General features: G+C 34.1%; 1 protein-coding gene across 4 annotated transcripts; it reads left to right on the top strand.

Moving 5' to 3' along the window:
• The first annotated feature begins 10,966 nt into the window (after nucleotides 1-10,966).
• On the top strand, nucleotides 10,967-15,219 carry LOC141637885 (phenylalanine--tRNA ligase, chloroplastic/mitochondrial-like). Of its 4 annotated transcripts, XM_074447293.1 has the most exons (8): nucleotides 10,967-11,140; nucleotides 12,555-12,812; nucleotides 13,067-13,243; nucleotides 13,485-13,529; nucleotides 13,698-14,061; nucleotides 14,155-14,235; nucleotides 14,751-14,852; nucleotides 14,980-15,219. In XM_074447293.1, the coding sequence occupies exons 2-5, from the start codon at nucleotides 12,795-12,797 to the stop codon at nucleotides 13,716-13,718; spliced, it is 261 nt and encodes an 86-aa protein (XP_074303394.1). In that variant the 5' UTR covers nucleotides 10,967-11,140; nucleotides 12,555-12,794; the 3' UTR covers nucleotides 13,719-14,061; nucleotides 14,155-14,235; nucleotides 14,751-14,852; nucleotides 14,980-15,219. The 4 variants fall into 4 exon arrangements, 1 of the variants encoding a protein (XP_074303394.1); XR_012541940.1 differs by having other exon boundaries at nucleotides 13,361-14,235; XR_012541942.1 differs by having other exon boundaries at nucleotides 12,555-12,807; nucleotides 13,067-13,267; nucleotides 13,443-14,235.
• Nucleotides 15,220-18,940: the final 3,721 nt, after the last annotated feature.

Below are 18,940 nucleotides of genomic sequence, written 5' to 3' on the forward strand. Positions count from 1 at the left end.
GTTTAGAGGTAAAGGTAATTAGTTATTTAAAGTTACAAGAAGTTGTAATTTTAATTAACTAGTAATTATGGGACCCATTATATGTTGATATGATGTTAGTATACTACTCAAAAAGTGGAGTGTATATTATATTATTAATTGTAATATTTAAGTGTTAAATGATTACATTAATAATTAATTATGTAAGATAGTTAAACATATGACTTATTAATTGTAATATTTAAGTGTTAAATGATTACATTAATAATTAATTATGTAAGATAGTTAAACATATTATTAATTATGTAATTAACTAGTAATTATGGGACCCATTAAATGATTACATTCCCCACATTGGGAGAGGCCACCGGTTTTGGCTCCATAAGATGAGCATTTTTTGCTCATTTTTTCCACTAAGTTTTTGCTTGTTTTTCTCTCCATATTTCCCTCACATGCAAATTTCAACAAACTCTCACAAATACTAATACACTCAATATATTACTAGAGGTAGTAATACTAGAAATATTAGTAAAATTAAGGGAACATTTCTACTATATATCTAGTTAATATTAGTAGGAATTTTTGCGATTAATCTTGGGTGCAACTTATTGGAGTGTCTTCTATACTTGGAGTCTTAGGAGGATCATCAATCACATTAAGCTCAAGAACAAGTGAAGGAAGGTGACCTTACTTGTGCCCTATATTTCGAAACTATAAGCAATGTAAGGGACATTGTTTTTCTTATAAATCTTTCATTTTGCTATGCATGCACTAGATCTAAAGAACAAATAATTAACAAGTTAATTAATTCACTATTAGAGGATTATAATAATAGGTATATGAACCTAACAAGTGGTATCAGAGCATAAGGATGTTGCATGCATAATCGGTTATTGTTTTTCCGAGTTAAAAGGTTAACATATAAAACTAAAAATTTGTGCTTTATAAGTATAAGCCACGAAATCACCATGCATGTTATATATTCTGGTCCTAAAATATTTTTAGGTCATTTTTATGATTTATGGAAATTTATTGCTCATTTTAATGGTTTTTGGTCATTTTATTACATTTTTATGACTAAAATGGGAATTAAAATGCTAAAAATAGTTAAACTAAGTTTCTGAAGTTGGAAATTTTATATGACCTACATGCATATTTTACAAGTTCTGTGTAAGAGGTCGAGTTAATTGGATTAATATTGCATGATTTATGATTTTTATGAGATAAAAATGGATTAAAAGAGGTAAAATGGTTAAAAATAGTTAAATTTCAAATTAAGCCATGATTTTTTAATATGATGTCACATACATAATTTACAGAGAGTATGTAAATTTCGAGACTAAAATATCTCTTTTAGCATGATTTATGGATTTTTAGAGTAAAAATGGCATAAATAGTGACTATTGTAGCAAAATTAGCTAAAACGTATTGCATGGCATGAGAAATTATTTTAAGTTGCATATATATCCCTCTAATCAGATATAAGGTTGTAAAAATTATTGGAGTAATTTTTGGATACTTTAAATATTTTATGAGATAAAACCGATAAAATGCAACTATATTTTCTCAAAATGAATTCGAAAATTTTAACCATGATTTTTGACATTATGAGTGTCATGGAATTATTCCAGAATGTTCAAAAAATTTAAAATTCAAATTTTGAAATTTTTACAATTTAATTTGGATTTATTTCATATATAATATGATTTTAAGGTAAAAAATGAGCATAAAATTAAATCAAGTTGAATTATTGTCAAAAATTATGTGATGACTAATTTTTGAATCCTAAAAGGTGTTAGGATAATTAACTTGAGTTTAGATGTGATTTAAGTGTTAATTAGTGATTTTAAAAGGTTATTATCACGCATTTCCATAAAACCGGGTTATATGTACGACATAAGTTAAATAGGGCGATTTGGCACATGATTTTGCATGATAGGTACATATTATAATGCTGCGTATTTCAATTGTTGAATGTCTTTTATTTATATAATTTTGAATTATGTAATTTTTATCTTAGTATGGCCTTAGTTTTAATCGATATTACCCGTAATGAAAGGGAATATTGATTCGGTTGTAATTTAATGTGATCTCGTATCACTTTTATTTTTATTAGTTTTTCCATTTTACAAATGTATAATAGGAATAGCTTTGTATTTTTGTTATTATTAGTAATTACGGAGCATCTTCAAAGACGGTGCCATTTGGAAAGGTGATCCGACGAAGACGGTGTCTTGGGAGGCGTGCCACTTAAAGAATCAAGGGACCAAAGGAGTTGGTTTCCGAATATGTAATAGATTATTTGATTTTCTATTTTAGGAAGGCCATTATAGGAATTTTATTTATTGCTTTGACTTTCTCTTAATATGTTACATGCATTGCCAAATCGCCATAACAACACATGCATATCATATCGAGTTATCGACCGTGTCAATTATAATTATCGTAGTTCACCGCTTTAGTTCACTTAAAACGTGATAGATAATAAATTGACAAGACCTCTCACATATAATAAATGAGATATAGCCTTACCAAATAGTAGAAACCCATGAAGTACCAATTTCATAAGGGAGTTAATCCGGCTTCACCGTAAAACAAACCTTTTTACGTTAGCGAAGTGGGGTAGTAAAATGTTATTACATCGAAATTTGGATTGAGCTCAACGGAAGTATTCGTGACCGTAGTCGCATGTGTTCCGGGCTAAAGATGAGAATTAGAGTAATTTTTATCGACCGAGAGTTCTAAAAGTAGAATCGATTAAGAGGTTAATCCACCGTGTTATATTAATAAGGGATGAATCGGCTCACCGTGCTCGTATTAATATGAATTTGGATCTCGGAATCATTTATGTTAGTTGGGTGGAGGTCACTACATAGATGCAATACTTGTTTACAAATATACGAGTATTATTAAAACGATAGATGTTAATTATTTCCTTCATTTTCCGTTTTTGTAGTTAATTATACGTAATGACTTCATCTAATACTCCTACACCAATCACCGTTGAAACATGGCTCCAATCATTTGATGAAAAATGCTCCGAGTATGACAATGATACGATTAGAGAATTACGCATTAGCATTGGTCAGGATGGAAATTTTTGCTTCTTTACCACCTCCACTCCACCCACTCCAATATTATTGCCCATGACCTTGGAAAGAAAAACTTGTGAAGAAAAACTTACAAAACCCAAGGCATCCTTGTTTGAAGAAACAAAGAGAAATATCAAATTGAGTGGGAGTTCTAGCAAGAGTGTCCTTGCAAATGAAAGGAGTGTTGGTATTAATAAAGGGACGGCAAAAATGGGCGAGAAACCCAAACCTGATTATAAATTGGAAATGGATAGTGGGACTACCAAGACCAAGACCAAGAAGGGTGCCAAATCCTATGAGGAATGTCATTATTGTAATGTTATGGGCCATTGGAGGCGAAATTGCCCCAAGTATTTGGAAGATATCAAAGTTGGGCTTGTTACTCCAAGTGGGACTTGGAAATGTGGAAAAGCTAAACAAGAGTGATATGAATCTCCGACAAGGAAATGGAGCTAGGGTAGCCGCCACTTCAAGAGGGACTTATGTACTTGTTTTTGCTAATAGCTTTGAGTTATAATTTACATAATTATTATTATGTACCCACTTAGTCTAAAACATTATTTCCATTTCTATGTGAGACATGAAAGGATTTATATTTTGTCATCAAAGACAATTGTTGTATTTTATTGAAATTAGACATGGATGTGAGCCATGTCACTTATCTTTATAATATACAAGTTTTAGACACCTCCAACTCAAGCAATGATATCTACATAATACGATCAAAAAGACTCATAACTAGTAATCCAAATGATTTGTACATTTGATTTTTCAATTTGATTACGTAAAAGAGAAACGCATTAAAGGCTAGTGTCGACTAGATTTATTGAACCATTTGATTTTCAATCATATGGAATATGCGAATCTTGTCTCCGTCGCAAAATGATTTGCACTTCCTTTAGTAGTAAAAGAACACGAGCAAGTGATTTGTTGGGACTAATACATGCCGATGTATGTGTTCTAAATATGCATCACCGCAAGGGGATTTATGACTACTTTGTCACTTTTACCGATGATTTAAATAGATATGGGTATATATTTACTTAATCAAATATAAAGTGAAGCATTTGAGAAATTTGAGAAATTTCTAAATGGTGTAGAGAACCAATTGAAGAAAAGACGAAAGTATTACGATCCGATCGTAGTAGCAAAGATCTAAGTAATAAATTTGATTTATTAAAGATGGATTATGACCTAGTGTCACTACCCATAAGATCAAACTAATATGAGTTGGTTTGAGTTGTTGAACTCAATTTTGGGAATTTGTAATCCAATACGGACAAGTAATTCTAAACGGATGGTCAACCATGAGATACCTAGAATAGAGAGTCTATTAAACCAAATCACATGGATCAGACTGCCATATTACATGTATCAAGCTGCCATGTATGGGATGGCCTTTTGAAAGCTAATACATAGTCTAGATAAACTCCTAATACTCCGTTAAATATATATGTTTGTAACTCACAAAGCTATCTCTCAAGAATATATATGTATTTCTGAGAGATAGAGTGGGAGTAGAATGTATCGTCACAAACATCTCTTATAGTTGAAATGTTACTTTGTTAAAGTAATAGAATTATAGAGTGAGAGTGTAGATGAACTATAGTCTATGAAGATAGAATGGAAGTATAGTTCAGTGGGATTTTATCGCACATGTCTTATTGTTTAAAAATATTGCTTTGCGAAAGTAATGGTATTATGACCTTATTCCAAATCGACTTTGTTGCATACGAGCCGTAGCATTACAATCCGAAAATTGTTACTCAAGAGTATATTTACTTTAAAAGCGAGGGTCTCTTTAAAGGTAAATAAAGCTTCAGAGTACTCAAATGCATAAGATTTACATGAAGATATTGATCAAGATTAATTATGTTAGGAATTGCCACATTTCATTTAATGAAGAATGGCAAATAAAATTAAAAATTCGCTTTTCTAAAATGGGATTTAGAGAAGGAAGTGTTTGAAACACAAAACCTTAGATAAAGATCTAAGAATCCTAACATCTTATTCATAGCTTTCTTAAGTGAACCTAGGATGGTCTTAAGCAAGCATTAAAGGATTATACTTTTCGTTCATGTGATAATAGTGAATTGTTTCATTCACATGATTGAAGAATCAAGATTATACATGAAGTTAAGTGGGAGCCAGAATCATTTCTCCATGTCTTATATATTGAAGAAATATTACTTATTGAGAATAATGTACCAATTCTCTCTTATGGCAAGAGTGATTGGGAGATTAGGAAAGGGTGCGATATATTCTAAGATTTCTGAATCTGTGTGAGAGAATATTGGCATGGGGTTAAAAGTATTATGAGGATAAGATCTTTCGTATCTGTTGTACATCAACAAGGTTAAATAAGCTATTCATGTTGATGGAAGTGGAATTACTATGATGAAGTCATAGTCATTCACTAAACCTATTAAGTTGTTGATCGCATGAAATCGATTGCTAATGTTTCCGCCATTAGAATGATCATGTATGCCAACAGACGCACGTGCCATGATGTGATATATGCTGAAAGCATAATAAGTCAATAAAAGGGATAATTCCCATAATATGGTTTGTGAAAGCCTTAAAGAACATCCTTGAGATTCTCGAGAAGAATTAAGGATTCGTTCACATGTTTGGATGACAAACAAAGTTAGGTGTTGAAGTGTTGCACAAACTTTAGTTTCCAAACTAAAAAAGGATTTGTCGAAATCCTAGGCTGCTTTATTGACTAAGGAGTAAGAAACTAAGAAAAGTGTTTTAGTTTCGTGCATTGCAAATTTTCCAAAAGGAATCCAAGTAAATTGTGATAAAATCGTCAATATAGGGATTTAGGGTGAATCCCTCAACAAATGACTTTATCACAAGTTATGCGATAACAGTAGGACCATCCTTCAAGTTAAAGAGCCCAAGTCTAATAAGTAGTCTAGACAAATACTTAGATAAAATTCATGTGATTGGATATGACATTGAATAGAAGGAAATAGCGATTGAAAAAGTTGGAATACATGGATATCGGGTATATCTACTTTCCAAACTTTTATTGCATCTAAACTAGTGTTTATAATACACTAAAGATTATAAGATATGAAGTAGTAATAGTGTATTGACTATTCATATGTGATAATCGTATTTATCGTTTGAGTTTCATTAAACTCACCCGCTACCTTGTCGTATCCGAATGGGTTGTAGAGACAAATTGAACCCCATTAAAGTAAACTGGATTGACATGGTATTCGCCCCTAGTTACTTATATGAGGTGACGTCTCCAAGTGACTAGAGTGTGATGCGATTGATGGCAAGTTCAAGTGCCATAGAGTCATATGGGATGACTAGTCGATCACATAGGCAGAGCTCTTTACTTTCTTAAAAATAGCATGAATTCATAATTTTTTAACTTAATAGTCAAATTTAACTCTAGGTTTTAAAGTTGTATGGGACACACTGTCGGGCAATGACCGCTTATAGAGTTCTGGTAATTCATAAAGCCTGGTCGTGACAAGAGCTACTATAGTATTCTTATGAGTCAATTCTTTTGACTAGAGACTATTTGCCCAAGTTGGCACAACTTCTGATTAGCTTTGATTTATACTCTATCTTAACAATCTAATTGTTTTGAGTTATGGTTTTTTTTTAAATTCATTAACATTTTCGTAAATGAGGTCAAATGGGTATATTTTGGGTTATGATGGACTGTGGCTGAACGAAGGGAATAGGGCGATAGGAATTGTCCACCCCTTGTCAGGGTTGTTTGAAATCTCAAGGCCACTCGAGGAGTAGTTAACTGGAAATGCGTGGCCACGCTCGGAAGGTATTTATGATAGATAATTCGGTCATTATAAATCTTTTAGCTTAATCTCCGGATCAATGAAAGAAAACCACTCAAGATATGATCAAATGTAAGTCAACGACACCTTAATTAACTCAAAAATGCAAGACACCTTGCAATGAGTGGGAGATTGTAATAGGACAAGAGAATTGGTGACGCACACTTGTCTCGGACACGTGGGAGATTGTTGGGAAATATGTCCTCGACAATAGCGCGATCACATGATTTAAATATCATTATTAAATCTCATACTAAGATTACGTGAGGGATGATTCTTTATATAGTCGACTGACCGTCATTAATCGGTAATGATTGGCTAACTAGAGTTTGACATTATTGTCGTGTGACGGTGGTGGTCAGTTGATCCCTTTAGGTCACACCTATAGGATGAGGCCCAAATAGATATTTAATTAATTATATGCGATACAGATTAGTTAATTCCTTAATTATGAGAGTGCAATTTTATGTCTTATTGTAATGTGATTAAATAAGATTTAATTTACTAATTAAGTGTTAAATTACTAAATTAGTTGAGGTATTATATAAGTTTAGAGGTAGAGGTAATTAGTTATTTAAAGTTACAAGAAGTTGTAATTTTAACTAACCAGTAATTATGGGATCCATTATATGTTGATATAATGGTAGTATACTACTCAAAAAGTGGAGTATATATTATATTAATAATTGTAATATTTAAGTGTTAAATGATTACATTAATAATTAATTATGTAAGATAGTTAAATAAATGACTTATAAGCATTTGTGGGACAAATGACAAAAGGCAAAAATGGACCAAAATGGGTCCATATTTTCGGCCAAATAAGAGAGCAAAAGATGCTCTTTTGTCTTTGTTTATTTTGGTTAGAGTGTGATAGTGACTTGTCATATGAACTTTAATCATTCCTATTCTTACACTACTCTACCTACATTGAACAAGAGAGTAAAAAACAAAAGAAAAATGATTCCCCACATTGGGAGAGGCCACCGGTTTTGGCTCCATAAGATGAGCATTTGTTGCTCATTTTTTCCACTAAGTTTTTGCTTGTTTTTTTCTCCATATTTCCCTCACATGCAAATTGCAACAAACTCTCACAAATACTAATACACTCAATATATTACTAGAGGTAGTAATACTAGAAATATTAGTAAAATTAAGGGAACATTTCTACTACATATCTAGTTAATATTAGTAGGAATTTTTGGGATTAATCTTAGGTGCAACTTATTGGAGTGTCTTCTATACTTGGAGTCTTAGGAGGATCATCCATCACATTAAGCTCAAGAACAAGTGAAGGAAGGTGACCTTACTTGTGCCCTATATTTCAAAACTATAAGCAATGTAAGGGACATTGTTTTTCTTATAAATCTTTCATTTTGTTATGTATGCACTAGATCTAAAGAACAAATAATTAACAAGTTAATTAATTCACTATTAGAGGAGCCTAATAATAGGTATATGAACCTAACAATTTATACATCCTAATGCATATGCTTCTACCAACTAATATGCCAAATAATCTAAATACAAGTCCTAAATTCACATTGTTTATACCGCATTAATCAAAATAAAGCCACATAGTCATTAACATAAAGAGGAAACAGGAGATTGGAAAGATCATACCATGCGGTCTTCAATATCCTCAGGTCTCGGATGTGGCGTAGTCAATCAATGTGAACAAGGATGAACAAACACAATATATACAAAACAATATATACAAAACTATAATACAAAGGAAATGAACTTGTTTTTGGATTTTCAATTTTTCAATTTTTTTGGATTTTTCGAAATTTTTGATTTTTTTTTATTTTGAATAAAAGTCAAGTTAGAATTTCCCATCCCCACACTAGTATGGGCATTGTCCTCAATGGCCAATACGATAGGAAATTATGCAATGAATATGCATGATTTCTAAACTAAATACAAACTATACTAAGCTACACTACATGATGCATGTGTTTTTGTTATGGCGGAGAGCATAATTTAAATTAGCTCCCAATGCATATGCATGGACTTCCCCAAACCAAAATAGACATTATTTCTAATGTCATAAATTTCGGGGGAGTTTATGCAAATGGAATGCAATGCATGAAACTAAAGATTGTCATTTTGGATTTTACAAGTTGGGAACAAAGATAAAGAACACCTTAATAAAGCCAAGGTGTTAGTCCTCTAATGTTTCTAGGACTGCACAAAATAAATGATCAAGATAAAATAAAAACAAGGGAAGTAGACAAACCATAAGGGAGGTGTAAGAATGTAGGAGCCTCCAAAGTTTGCTAATCCTCACCCATTGTATCATCAGCATCATCATCTCTTGAGGCATCATCAACCTCCATAGATGAATCATGTCCACTCTCACTTTCACGTGCTTGTTCTTCCTCACTTTCCTCTTCCTCTTCTTGGACTTCTTCTTCTTGAACCTCTTCTTCTTATCCTCCTTCTTGGTCACCACCCTCTTCAACAACCATCTCCTCTCCACCCGGTCTACCACCACTAGGAATGCTAGGAAAGAATACTTCCCTATCCGCCCAACTAGGCAAAGGACAAAACGGATCAAGAAATCCTTGCCTAGCTAGATATAGGAGGGGCGGATAATGGGCCTTTTAAGCATCCACTCTATCATTGTAAGCTTGCTTGTGCATTTCCCTCATGAGTAGTGTCAAGTAATCATTTCCCACTTCGACATCCTTGGGTTTGAACTCGTGGTATTCAAATGGGTAAGGTGGGGTGATAATGGAGGAGGAGGGCTCGGTAATTTTGCCCCTTTGTTGTTGAATGATATACTCGGTCTCTTCGGAGAGTGGGAGAAGGTAGTTCGGTCGGTGAACATTCAATCGGCAAATTTTGGAAGGCAAGGTGAAGGATCTTGCTTCATTTGTTAACCACCCATATTTGTCGTCAAGAGTGTCGTGCTTGACCCACCTGAACTTGTGAATCATGGTGTCCATATCAACAAGATGGCCTTCTTTAACCGGCACATAAGTGTTGTTTTTGTTGAAATCCCAGTTAAAATGGTTAGCCAAATGGGTAACTAGTCCTCCATTGACAATAAAGGCGGTGCCTTCTTTGCCACAATCGACATTAAGCCATCGTTCAACCAAAAGTCTTAGAGCATTGTATGGCTTGGTAAATTCCCTCCCAATGTTCAAGGCCGACTCAAGATGAATACAATCGAGTTTGGTAAGATTATTTGTGCCATTTCTAGCTATCAAAGTATTCCCAATGACCTTATGCCATACTCTAATGCCCGGATGGTGGACTAAGACAGCACGACAATCATGAAAGCTTATGAATTTCTTTCCGGAAATTGCCATCCAAAGAGGAGCGGGGCCATACTTGATAGGAGTCTTTGTATATTTCAGGTTATCACTAAGGCCTAATATCTTACCCAATTCGCCATAAGTTATGCATCTATCAACATTTTCAAGAAGAAACTCGATGTTGGTTCGAGTCTCCACCCTTGTGACTTTCAAGGAACATAAAAATTCCAAGGTGAGGGAGGGATATGTCAATTCTTTCATTGTAAACAATTTACCCAATCCCATAGACTCAAAGAAGGTTTTGGTTTGTTCAAGAACACCCAATTTTGATAATGCATCTTCACAAATAAACTTAGTAGGCATCATGGTTTTCTTAGCAAAGAGAATGAATTTCTCCCTATGAGAGTCGGAAGTAAAAGTTACCTCCGGATAATTGGATAATTGTTCAATGACCTGAGTTGTTGATGTTGTAGCTTACATAGGGGGATCTTGTTGTTGCACCTCCAACCTTTTCTCATGGACTACCAATGCCTTTGACAATCACTAGTAGAAAAAGTCCTATTAACATCGCCACAAAGATATCGGTTTTAGTTGAAACGATGTAAATGTTTATAAATAACATAAGTTCTACCAAAACCAATGTAAAATGTGTAAAGATTTTTTTCCCTTGCATCGATTATTTTAAAAAACGATGTACATAAATATTTCTGCCATCGGTTTTAACATAAACGATGTAAATAGGATATTTTTGACATCGGTTCGGTTTTAAATAACCGATGTAAAAGAGTTCTCATTAACTGCAAAAGATTAATAAACACTGCCCTAGCCTCCCCCTCTTCACAGTTCACACGACCCTTCACTTTCCTTTTAGCTTCCACGCTCTATTTTTCTCTTTACTTGCCTCGCTCTTGTCTGCTGTCTTAACCACTGTCCGTCGGCCTCTCCCTACCGCAACCTCTCCCTGTCGTCGGCCTCTTCCCACCAGGTTTGCGTTCCTTTCTCAGTTTTGAATTTTCCACCTTTCCCTAATTTCTCAATTTAGGGTTTGTGTGTTTTGATTTCTCTAATTTAAAGTTTTGATAATTTATGAAATTATAGTGATGTTGTTGATTAATTAAAGATTTGAAGTATTGTGAGTGACTGAGTGTTGATTAATTAAAGTGTTGTTCTTGAAGATTAATTAAGGTTTCGTTGATACACTACTCTTTTACTATCTAATTTATCATCTTTTTATCAACTATTTAAGGTTTTGTTTGACTTCTGATGTCTCATTAATAAAAGTGTTGTTGATTAAGTAAAGCACATCAAAATGGCTGTAACTTTTAATTATTGAACTGTAGTGGATGAAAATCTCCATCTAGTGTGCCCACAGCCTCAATCATAATCTAGAGTTGCCAATGTTACTCTTAGTGACTAGATGGCCATACAACTCAGGCCCCCCGAATCCCAACGATTATTTTCTATTCATTGTTAGCAAAACTTGGTTAGCAGTTTTTGATTTCTTAGAATGGGAGTCGAAGTAATATCTGCTACCTCTTGCAATAATGTACGCTCGTCTTTGGCTGGAGACCATACATGCCAAACGTAACTATGTCTGTGTCAAATGAAGTCAGGCTGAAGGTGAGGGATACCACATTTGCACGAGGATATGTTCTGCATGCCAAATAGTGGTTTCTTATATTAGATAGACATGATACTTCAGTTGGTCCTCATAAAAAACTAAGCTGCCTTTGTTGAAATTGTGCTGATGTACTTTCTTTTTGAAAAGTGTAGTTTTAATACTGGAAGTCTCTTTGACCAATCAAATTCTACTTTTCAGTGGTGAAAATCTGTAAAATGTAACTTCTATTTGAATTGATTGCATAAACGTACTACTTTTTATATCGGTTTATACTTGTATGATTATTCCAATGCTTACTGGAAGTTATTGTTGTGAGTTAGTATGATTTTCATTGGGGTTTAATTAAATTTGGAAGTGAAGATATTTTTATAGTTTGTACTCCATTAAGCCATTAAGATGTCACCAGATGTTAAGCATTCAAGTTGAAGTCAACAGCACATAAAGCAACATATGATTGATCTGATTAGGTTCAGCCTCAACTAGCTGCATCAGTTTTAACTTGTTCATATTGTTCTATAAATTATCAGCTATTTGTAAATGACCAGTTTCTTAAATGGAATCTAAAGAACCGCATTAAAGACTCGATAACTAATCAGTTACTCTTCCTAATTTTTTTGCTTTGTGTACCAGACTGTCTTACGACTTCTGTCTCTACTATGTTATTTATTTCACGACAGTGTTTAGGGCGCTCCGTGTATTTTACCTTTTTTCCCATCATCAATTTTAAAAGACTTGATAACTAATCGTTTACTCTTTTCTGTATCTTGGAACATTGCAGCCTCTTATGTGAAACACTAACAGGAAGGGAGCATCTTTTATTCTATGGTAGACTTAAGGAATCTCAGGGGTGCTGCTTTAAAAGAGGCGAAGCATCCATACTCCTTTATCACAGGACTGGTTTCTTAAAACATGGGCACTGCCTTACTCCTAAAAACATATAATTTACTGCAGCGGAACGTATAGTGGAAACGTTTAGCATAAGCACGCACGGAGTATATATGCGAAGATCAAACGAATCATGAGATTAATTAGTATGGTATAGTGTTAGATTTTGTCAACTTCTACCTTCTTTCAAAAATTTACGATAACCACCTCTGCAACACAGATATTATCGTAGTTCAAGTATACCTTTAATTGATAGTAGCTTTTGTGTTTCGATTTAAATGCATACTTAGCTCCAAACAATTTTTACACTCACACAGATACTTGCTTTCTTTTTCTCTTGAATGGTTAAATTTTTTATTTTCACTTTCACCTAAAGTTCGCTGTCCTGGTAACCTTACAATGCAGGAGTGGCTGGAAGTGTTGGGTTGTGGAGTGATGGAGCGACAGATATTAGAGAGAAGTGGTAAACCGAAAAATTATTCTTGGGCTTTTGGTCTGGGATTGGAGAGGCTAGCAATAGTCTTATTTGACATTCCTGATATCCGCCTTTTCTGGTCAACTGATGAGCGATTTACTCCTCAGGTCTTTTTCTGACACGATCATATTGTACTGACTACTGTACATCGTTTATGTTGCCAGTTATATTACTCTAAAATATTCCCAAAAACTTATCTAAGACGCTTATTTCTAATTAAACAGGGAATTTATAAACTATTTTTGTGGGACGGTCTCATACAAGACTAACTGCTCTACAAGGAAATATCATTTGCCTACTTCGCAGTTTCATTGTCATGTGATGGGTCCGGTTGTTGCTACTTTGCAGTTCTCCAAAGGCCAGTTTGTTGTCATGTTCAAGCCCTTCTCAAAGGTAAGTGAATGTTGAACTGTTTCTACTTATATATAATTGATTTTGAGATCTGATTTTTTTAGCATATTGCTAATTAGTTTGAGATGTTGTGTCAATATTATTGGGTGAAAGAACCGACCAAGTAAGTGATATCCTGATGTTTTAAAATGTATTCCCATCAAATGCAAGGTGTTAATTCTCGTGGACTGAATCTGTATTTAACTACGCATCTGATGGATGACATAGAAAAGGTATCTGGATCTATTGTCTCGAATTGTTTTTTTTTTCCAAACACCCAACCTTAAATTTTTTTGAGATACTTAACTGAGGTTTTAAAGAAGCAACAAGATAAGAGATATGTGATGGGTGCTTTTTTTTAGGCGTGAGTATTACAATTTTTTTTTCTTGCATTTCATCAAATTTTTTTTCTGCACATATTTTTTTGACCCAATTAAAGGATTTATAAGTTTTGTCTTGGAGATTATATTGCATATATTTTTGACTCGAATAAGGCGTCAAAGAAGACATGGCAGATAAAAAGTTGCTTAACATGGTAAGTTCAATCGACTAGCTAACAACATTAAATTATAGTTATTCATGTATGAATGATCGATAATATGATTACTTTTCATGTATTCAATTTCAGGGTTTGGAAAAAGGTATTCTTTTAGGGCTGGTACGCGTGATATGTCAAAAAAAAAATGAACTCCAAATAAAAATGATTGAGGTATGTAGTTATTTTCCTTAGAAATTCAATTACGCCGAGTATAGCGGCTGCCTTTGGTATGATGCCTTTGGTATGAACTTGCCTTGAACTGCCTTTGCCTTTGGTATGAACTGTGCCTGTAGCTGCCTTTTCTACCATTTTCTTGTTTGTATTGATTGATAATAAGGAGCCTTTACAGTCACATGATGACAATGTTTGTCCAATATGTAGATTTGGTGCCGATTTGGTGCGCAAAGTGGCTGATCTTGTTTAATATATATGATTGAGGTGTTGAGTAGCAAACTAAACCAATTACGCCTATTTAACTCACTGATAGACTGAGATTAAGACTGAGATTATTGATGCTGCTCCTCTATGTTGATGCATATGTATGCTGATCTTACTGCTGATATGCAAGCATCATAAATTATATGTTGTTCTATATATATCTCCATGATGAATATCGGAACTTTTGCTTGCATACTCTTAGTGCCCTTGTCGGCTGCCTACTTATTCTTAATTTTGTATAAATGTAGTGCCCTCAACAGCCGTAGAGTTATGAGTGCGGTTATTATGTTATGAAGTGGATGTATGATATTACCGTACGTTACGCATCATAAGAGGGCGACATAGTAAAGGTATCTTGATCTATTGTCTCGAACTGTTTGAATTTTTATGTATAAATTCGTATATAATTTTTATGTATAGATATTGTTCGTATTTTCTAAGTGTGTACCTCTTCCTAATCATTGTTCTTGTATGTAGTGTGTTTCAGGTTCACAAATGATAATTGAACAAATGAACGAGGTTCGAGAGCTTTGGTCGCTTTATTGTGGAAAGAACGTCTAGAGTATGTATGGTTTAGATTTCTAGAAATTGTAATTGAAAATACACATTTTGCGTCGTAGAAGCGTGTAGTGTACGTTTTAAACTACTTTGAATGGATGGAATTGTATACGCTATGATATATGTTTTTGGTATAATAAATATATAGTTGTGTTTGAATTGTTGGAAGGAATGAGATACATGGTTATTATTTGTATATTGATTAATTTTGCAGGCCCCTAATAGCGTACAAATTAACAAATAGGTTATGAGTAAATCGTCATTTGCGAACCTGAAACATACTACATTTTATACTAAATCAGTTTCAGACCAAAACTGATGTAGTTGAGACCAAAACCGATGTAATTGAGACCAAAATCGATGTAGAATCGTGTAATTTAGGATTGTCATTTGCATTACATCAGTTTCAGACCAAAACCGATGTAATTGAGACACTATTAACATCGCTTTTCACCTATAATCAATTTAATAATATAATATTTGCATCGGTTTTAGACCAAAACCGATGTAATTGAAACACAATTAACATCGGTTTTCACCTATAACCGATGTTAATTGTATACTATTTACATCGGTTCTAAAACCGATGTTAAGGTAAAAATACTAAATACGTCGCCCCCAGAAACATCGCCACAAAAGCGATGTAAATGGAGTAAAATAACCGATGTCAATGAGACTTTTTCTACTAGTGAATTGTTTTGCTTGAAGAGCTAGTTGCCTTTTGGAAAGTGTCTTCTTTTGGGGTGCCTTGTTGCCTCCTTCAGTTCTTGTCATTCTCCTTTGCTTGATTACACCAATGAAAGATTGAAATCTTCAATTTTTAGTGATACCCAAATCGATTTAGGATGAATGAATGTTGCTTTGTATCCTAAAAATCGACTCAAAGGTTGAAGATTTTGGTGTTTGAATCACTTGTTGTTGCAAAAGGAGTGATTAATTTTTGTTGTGAGGAAGTTTGGATTTGATTTGGTTAAGGAAATTTGATTTTGTTGATGCAGAGGATGAGGGGTTTTGGGGTTTTTGGGTTTTGGGTAGTGTTTGTATGTTGAAGAAATGAGAATGAATGGGAGAAAAAGGGTTTTAAAATACCCGTTATTTTTGAAAGTGCAGTGGGGGACGAGCGGACCAGGTGTCGGGACGCTCGGATTCCTCAATGTTTGGCTCAGGAAAAGACGCCACAGGACGAGCGTCTTGCTTCTAAGACGAGTGGATGCTTTGTGGAGGGACGAGTGTCTTTCTGGGTGGACGCTCGGATTCGTTTATAGAGAAAATCCCAGATTTTTGCTATTGAAAAGACGAGCGTCATTTGTGAAGGACGACCGTCCAGAATGAGACGAGCGGATTCTCAGCTGAGACGCTCGGATTCTTTTACAGACCAGATTTTTTATTTCTGCAGCTCTACTAGACGAGCGTCTAGTGACTTTGGATGCTCGGGTTCTTCCTTGACCACACGGATTCAGGTCCATCCGTGGGTACTTCGTAACCCGTGTCATTTTCATTCTTCAATTCTCGTGTTTTTCATTGTAGGGGCACTACAAAGGCATGAATAGCCTAGGCAATTGCTATCCCCACACTAAGGTAAAGCACTACACATCAATAATATCATAAGTCCCTCCCTTACTTCTCTCAAAATGATGAATATCTTGATCAAGGCACAAAAATAAATCCAAAAATGACAAAAATGCATTGTAATAATTGAAATACAAGTTAGGGAGTTAGAATATTTACAAATGGTGGTTTAGGGAGGACTCCACCAAACTCTCATGCAATGTGAGATGTCAAGGGGGCATGTTCAAGGTGTTGTTGATGTTACTCAACACCTTGAAGAAGTAGTCGAAAGCTTGCTCATTATCATGATAAAGGTCCTCAATAGATTTTTGCACTTGTTGTTCTCCATGATGGTCTTGGTTCATAGTATTACCAATATAGGGATTGAATATCCCTTTGAACTCATCATCCCAATGACCGCAAACTTCGTCCACTTGATCATTAAAAAATTCTTGAGTTGATAGAGACAACTCTCCTTATTTCTTGTCTTGGCCAATGAGGCCATCTTCTTCACTTGTCATGGGTGAGCTTTTCAAGCTCTCATTGTTGCTATTTCCTTGCTCTTTTGATGGAGCATCATCCACTTTCTTTTTCCATTGAAATTCCAACTTCTTCCTATCATCCTTCCGGCTATAGTGATCTGAAAGAAAAGTAGATCTATATACACTAACATACTCATATATGTTTAAATTAATTTGTCATAAAATTAAATACGGATTTTATGCATGCAAACAATATAATAAAATAGAGGAGAAATCATGTTCTTACATTGGTGATTTCGGTTTTATTGGGCACAAAAGAAATCTCCTTTTCTTTTGTTCTTGAGCTTTCCTAAGATGGAAGAACAAGATCCAAGTATAGGATCTCTCCCTAAGCTTAATACCCAAGGCTTTCTCTTAATACAAATTAATATTATAAGTACTAGTATAATATTAATCTAGTAGAAAATTGAACCAAAAATATTTATAAAACACTTAAATATTTCGGTTTTATTGAGAGAAGAAGAGGAGGATTTTTATTTTCTCTAGAATTGTATTTTTGGATGATAGAATGAATGATTAATAATTTACAACATTTGGTATATTATTAGGTAAAAATTATAGAAAAACCATGATGGGTTTTGTCTTCTCAAAACCGTGTAAGAGGAGAGATTTTGGGGAGCCAATGCATGGAAAAATTGTTCTTCACAATAAACAATAGGGTTGCATGGCTAGTGACTAGGTAATCATCATGCCCTCCACTAATTACAATCAACATATAATTAGCTTAAAAAACACTCTAATTTTCGGCCCACTTGATAATATGGATTCCATATTATTTTTGTCAATTGTCAATATGTCACATGTCATATGTGACATAAATTTGTTATGTATTTTTAACATATTAAAAATCAACGTATTAATAAAAATACGTCACATACAAAAATCGACTTAGTAATTTCATAATTACTTGTGCCAAAATATTTTACCATTTATAAATCACAATAGATTGTATTTATAATAATTCATTCAATTTCGATTGTTTCTTTAAACATTAATTTCATCCGAGTAATGATACAATTCAATTACTCAGACCGTATCTCATTTAATCACATTTCAATTTGATACGTAAATTTTACTTCCAAAAATCGTCCGTCAATTTTCAAGTAATTTAATTAACTCGTAACATTATACGATTAATTAAATAATCAATTAAGAGTGTTGCCCTATAGGTATGACCTAGGGGTCAATCGATCACCACCGTCGCACGACAGTAATGTCAAACTCTAGTCAGCCAATCATTACCGATATATGTTGACCAGTTGACAGTAACAATATTACTTCCCAATTGTATTCTTTATAATGAGATTTAAACATGTGATCATCATGATCAACAGTCGTGATCGCATTATTGACATATTCCAACAATCTCCCACTTGTCCTCGACAAGTGTGCATCACCAATTCTCTTGTCCTATTACTATCTCCCACTCAATGCAAGGTGTCTTTCAGGTCGTACTTGCAAGTGATCATATCGAGAGTGGTTTCCTCGATCTGGAGAATAACTGATTGACCGGACTTATCTATCATAGATACTTTCCGAGCGTGGCCACGCATTTCGATTCATTACTCTTGAGTGGCCCCGAGATATTGTTATAACCCCGACTAGGGGTGGACAATTCCTATCGCACTCATTCCCTTCGACTAGCCACAACCATCATAACCCAAAATATGCCCATTTGACCCCATTTACGAAGGTCGTAGTAACACAAATCAAAGTTAATCTAAAACTGTGCCATCTTAGGAGAATAGTCTTTAGTCAAAAGAATCGACTCATTTGAATACTATAGTAGC

Source organism: Silene latifolia, unplaced genomic scaffold (assembly GCF_048544455.1).
Source record: "Silene latifolia isolate original U9 population unplaced genomic scaffold, ASM4854445v1 scaffold_156, whole genome shotgun sequence".
Classification (NCBI taxonomy): Eukaryota; Viridiplantae; Streptophyta; class Magnoliopsida; order Caryophyllales; family Caryophyllaceae; genus Silene; species Silene latifolia.

Excerpts from the sequence above, each read along its gene's own strand:
- LOC141637885 (XM_074447293.1), top strand. Across the intron at positions 13,244-13,484 it reads ATGAGCGATTTACTCCTCAG|TTCTCCAAAGGCCAGTTTGT; the intron begins GTCTTTTTCTGA and ends GCTACTTTGCAG. Across the intron at positions 13,530-13,697 it reads TGTTCAAGCCCTTCTCAAAG|GTGTTAATTCTCGTGGACTG; the intron begins GTAAGTGAATGT and ends ATCAAATGCAAG.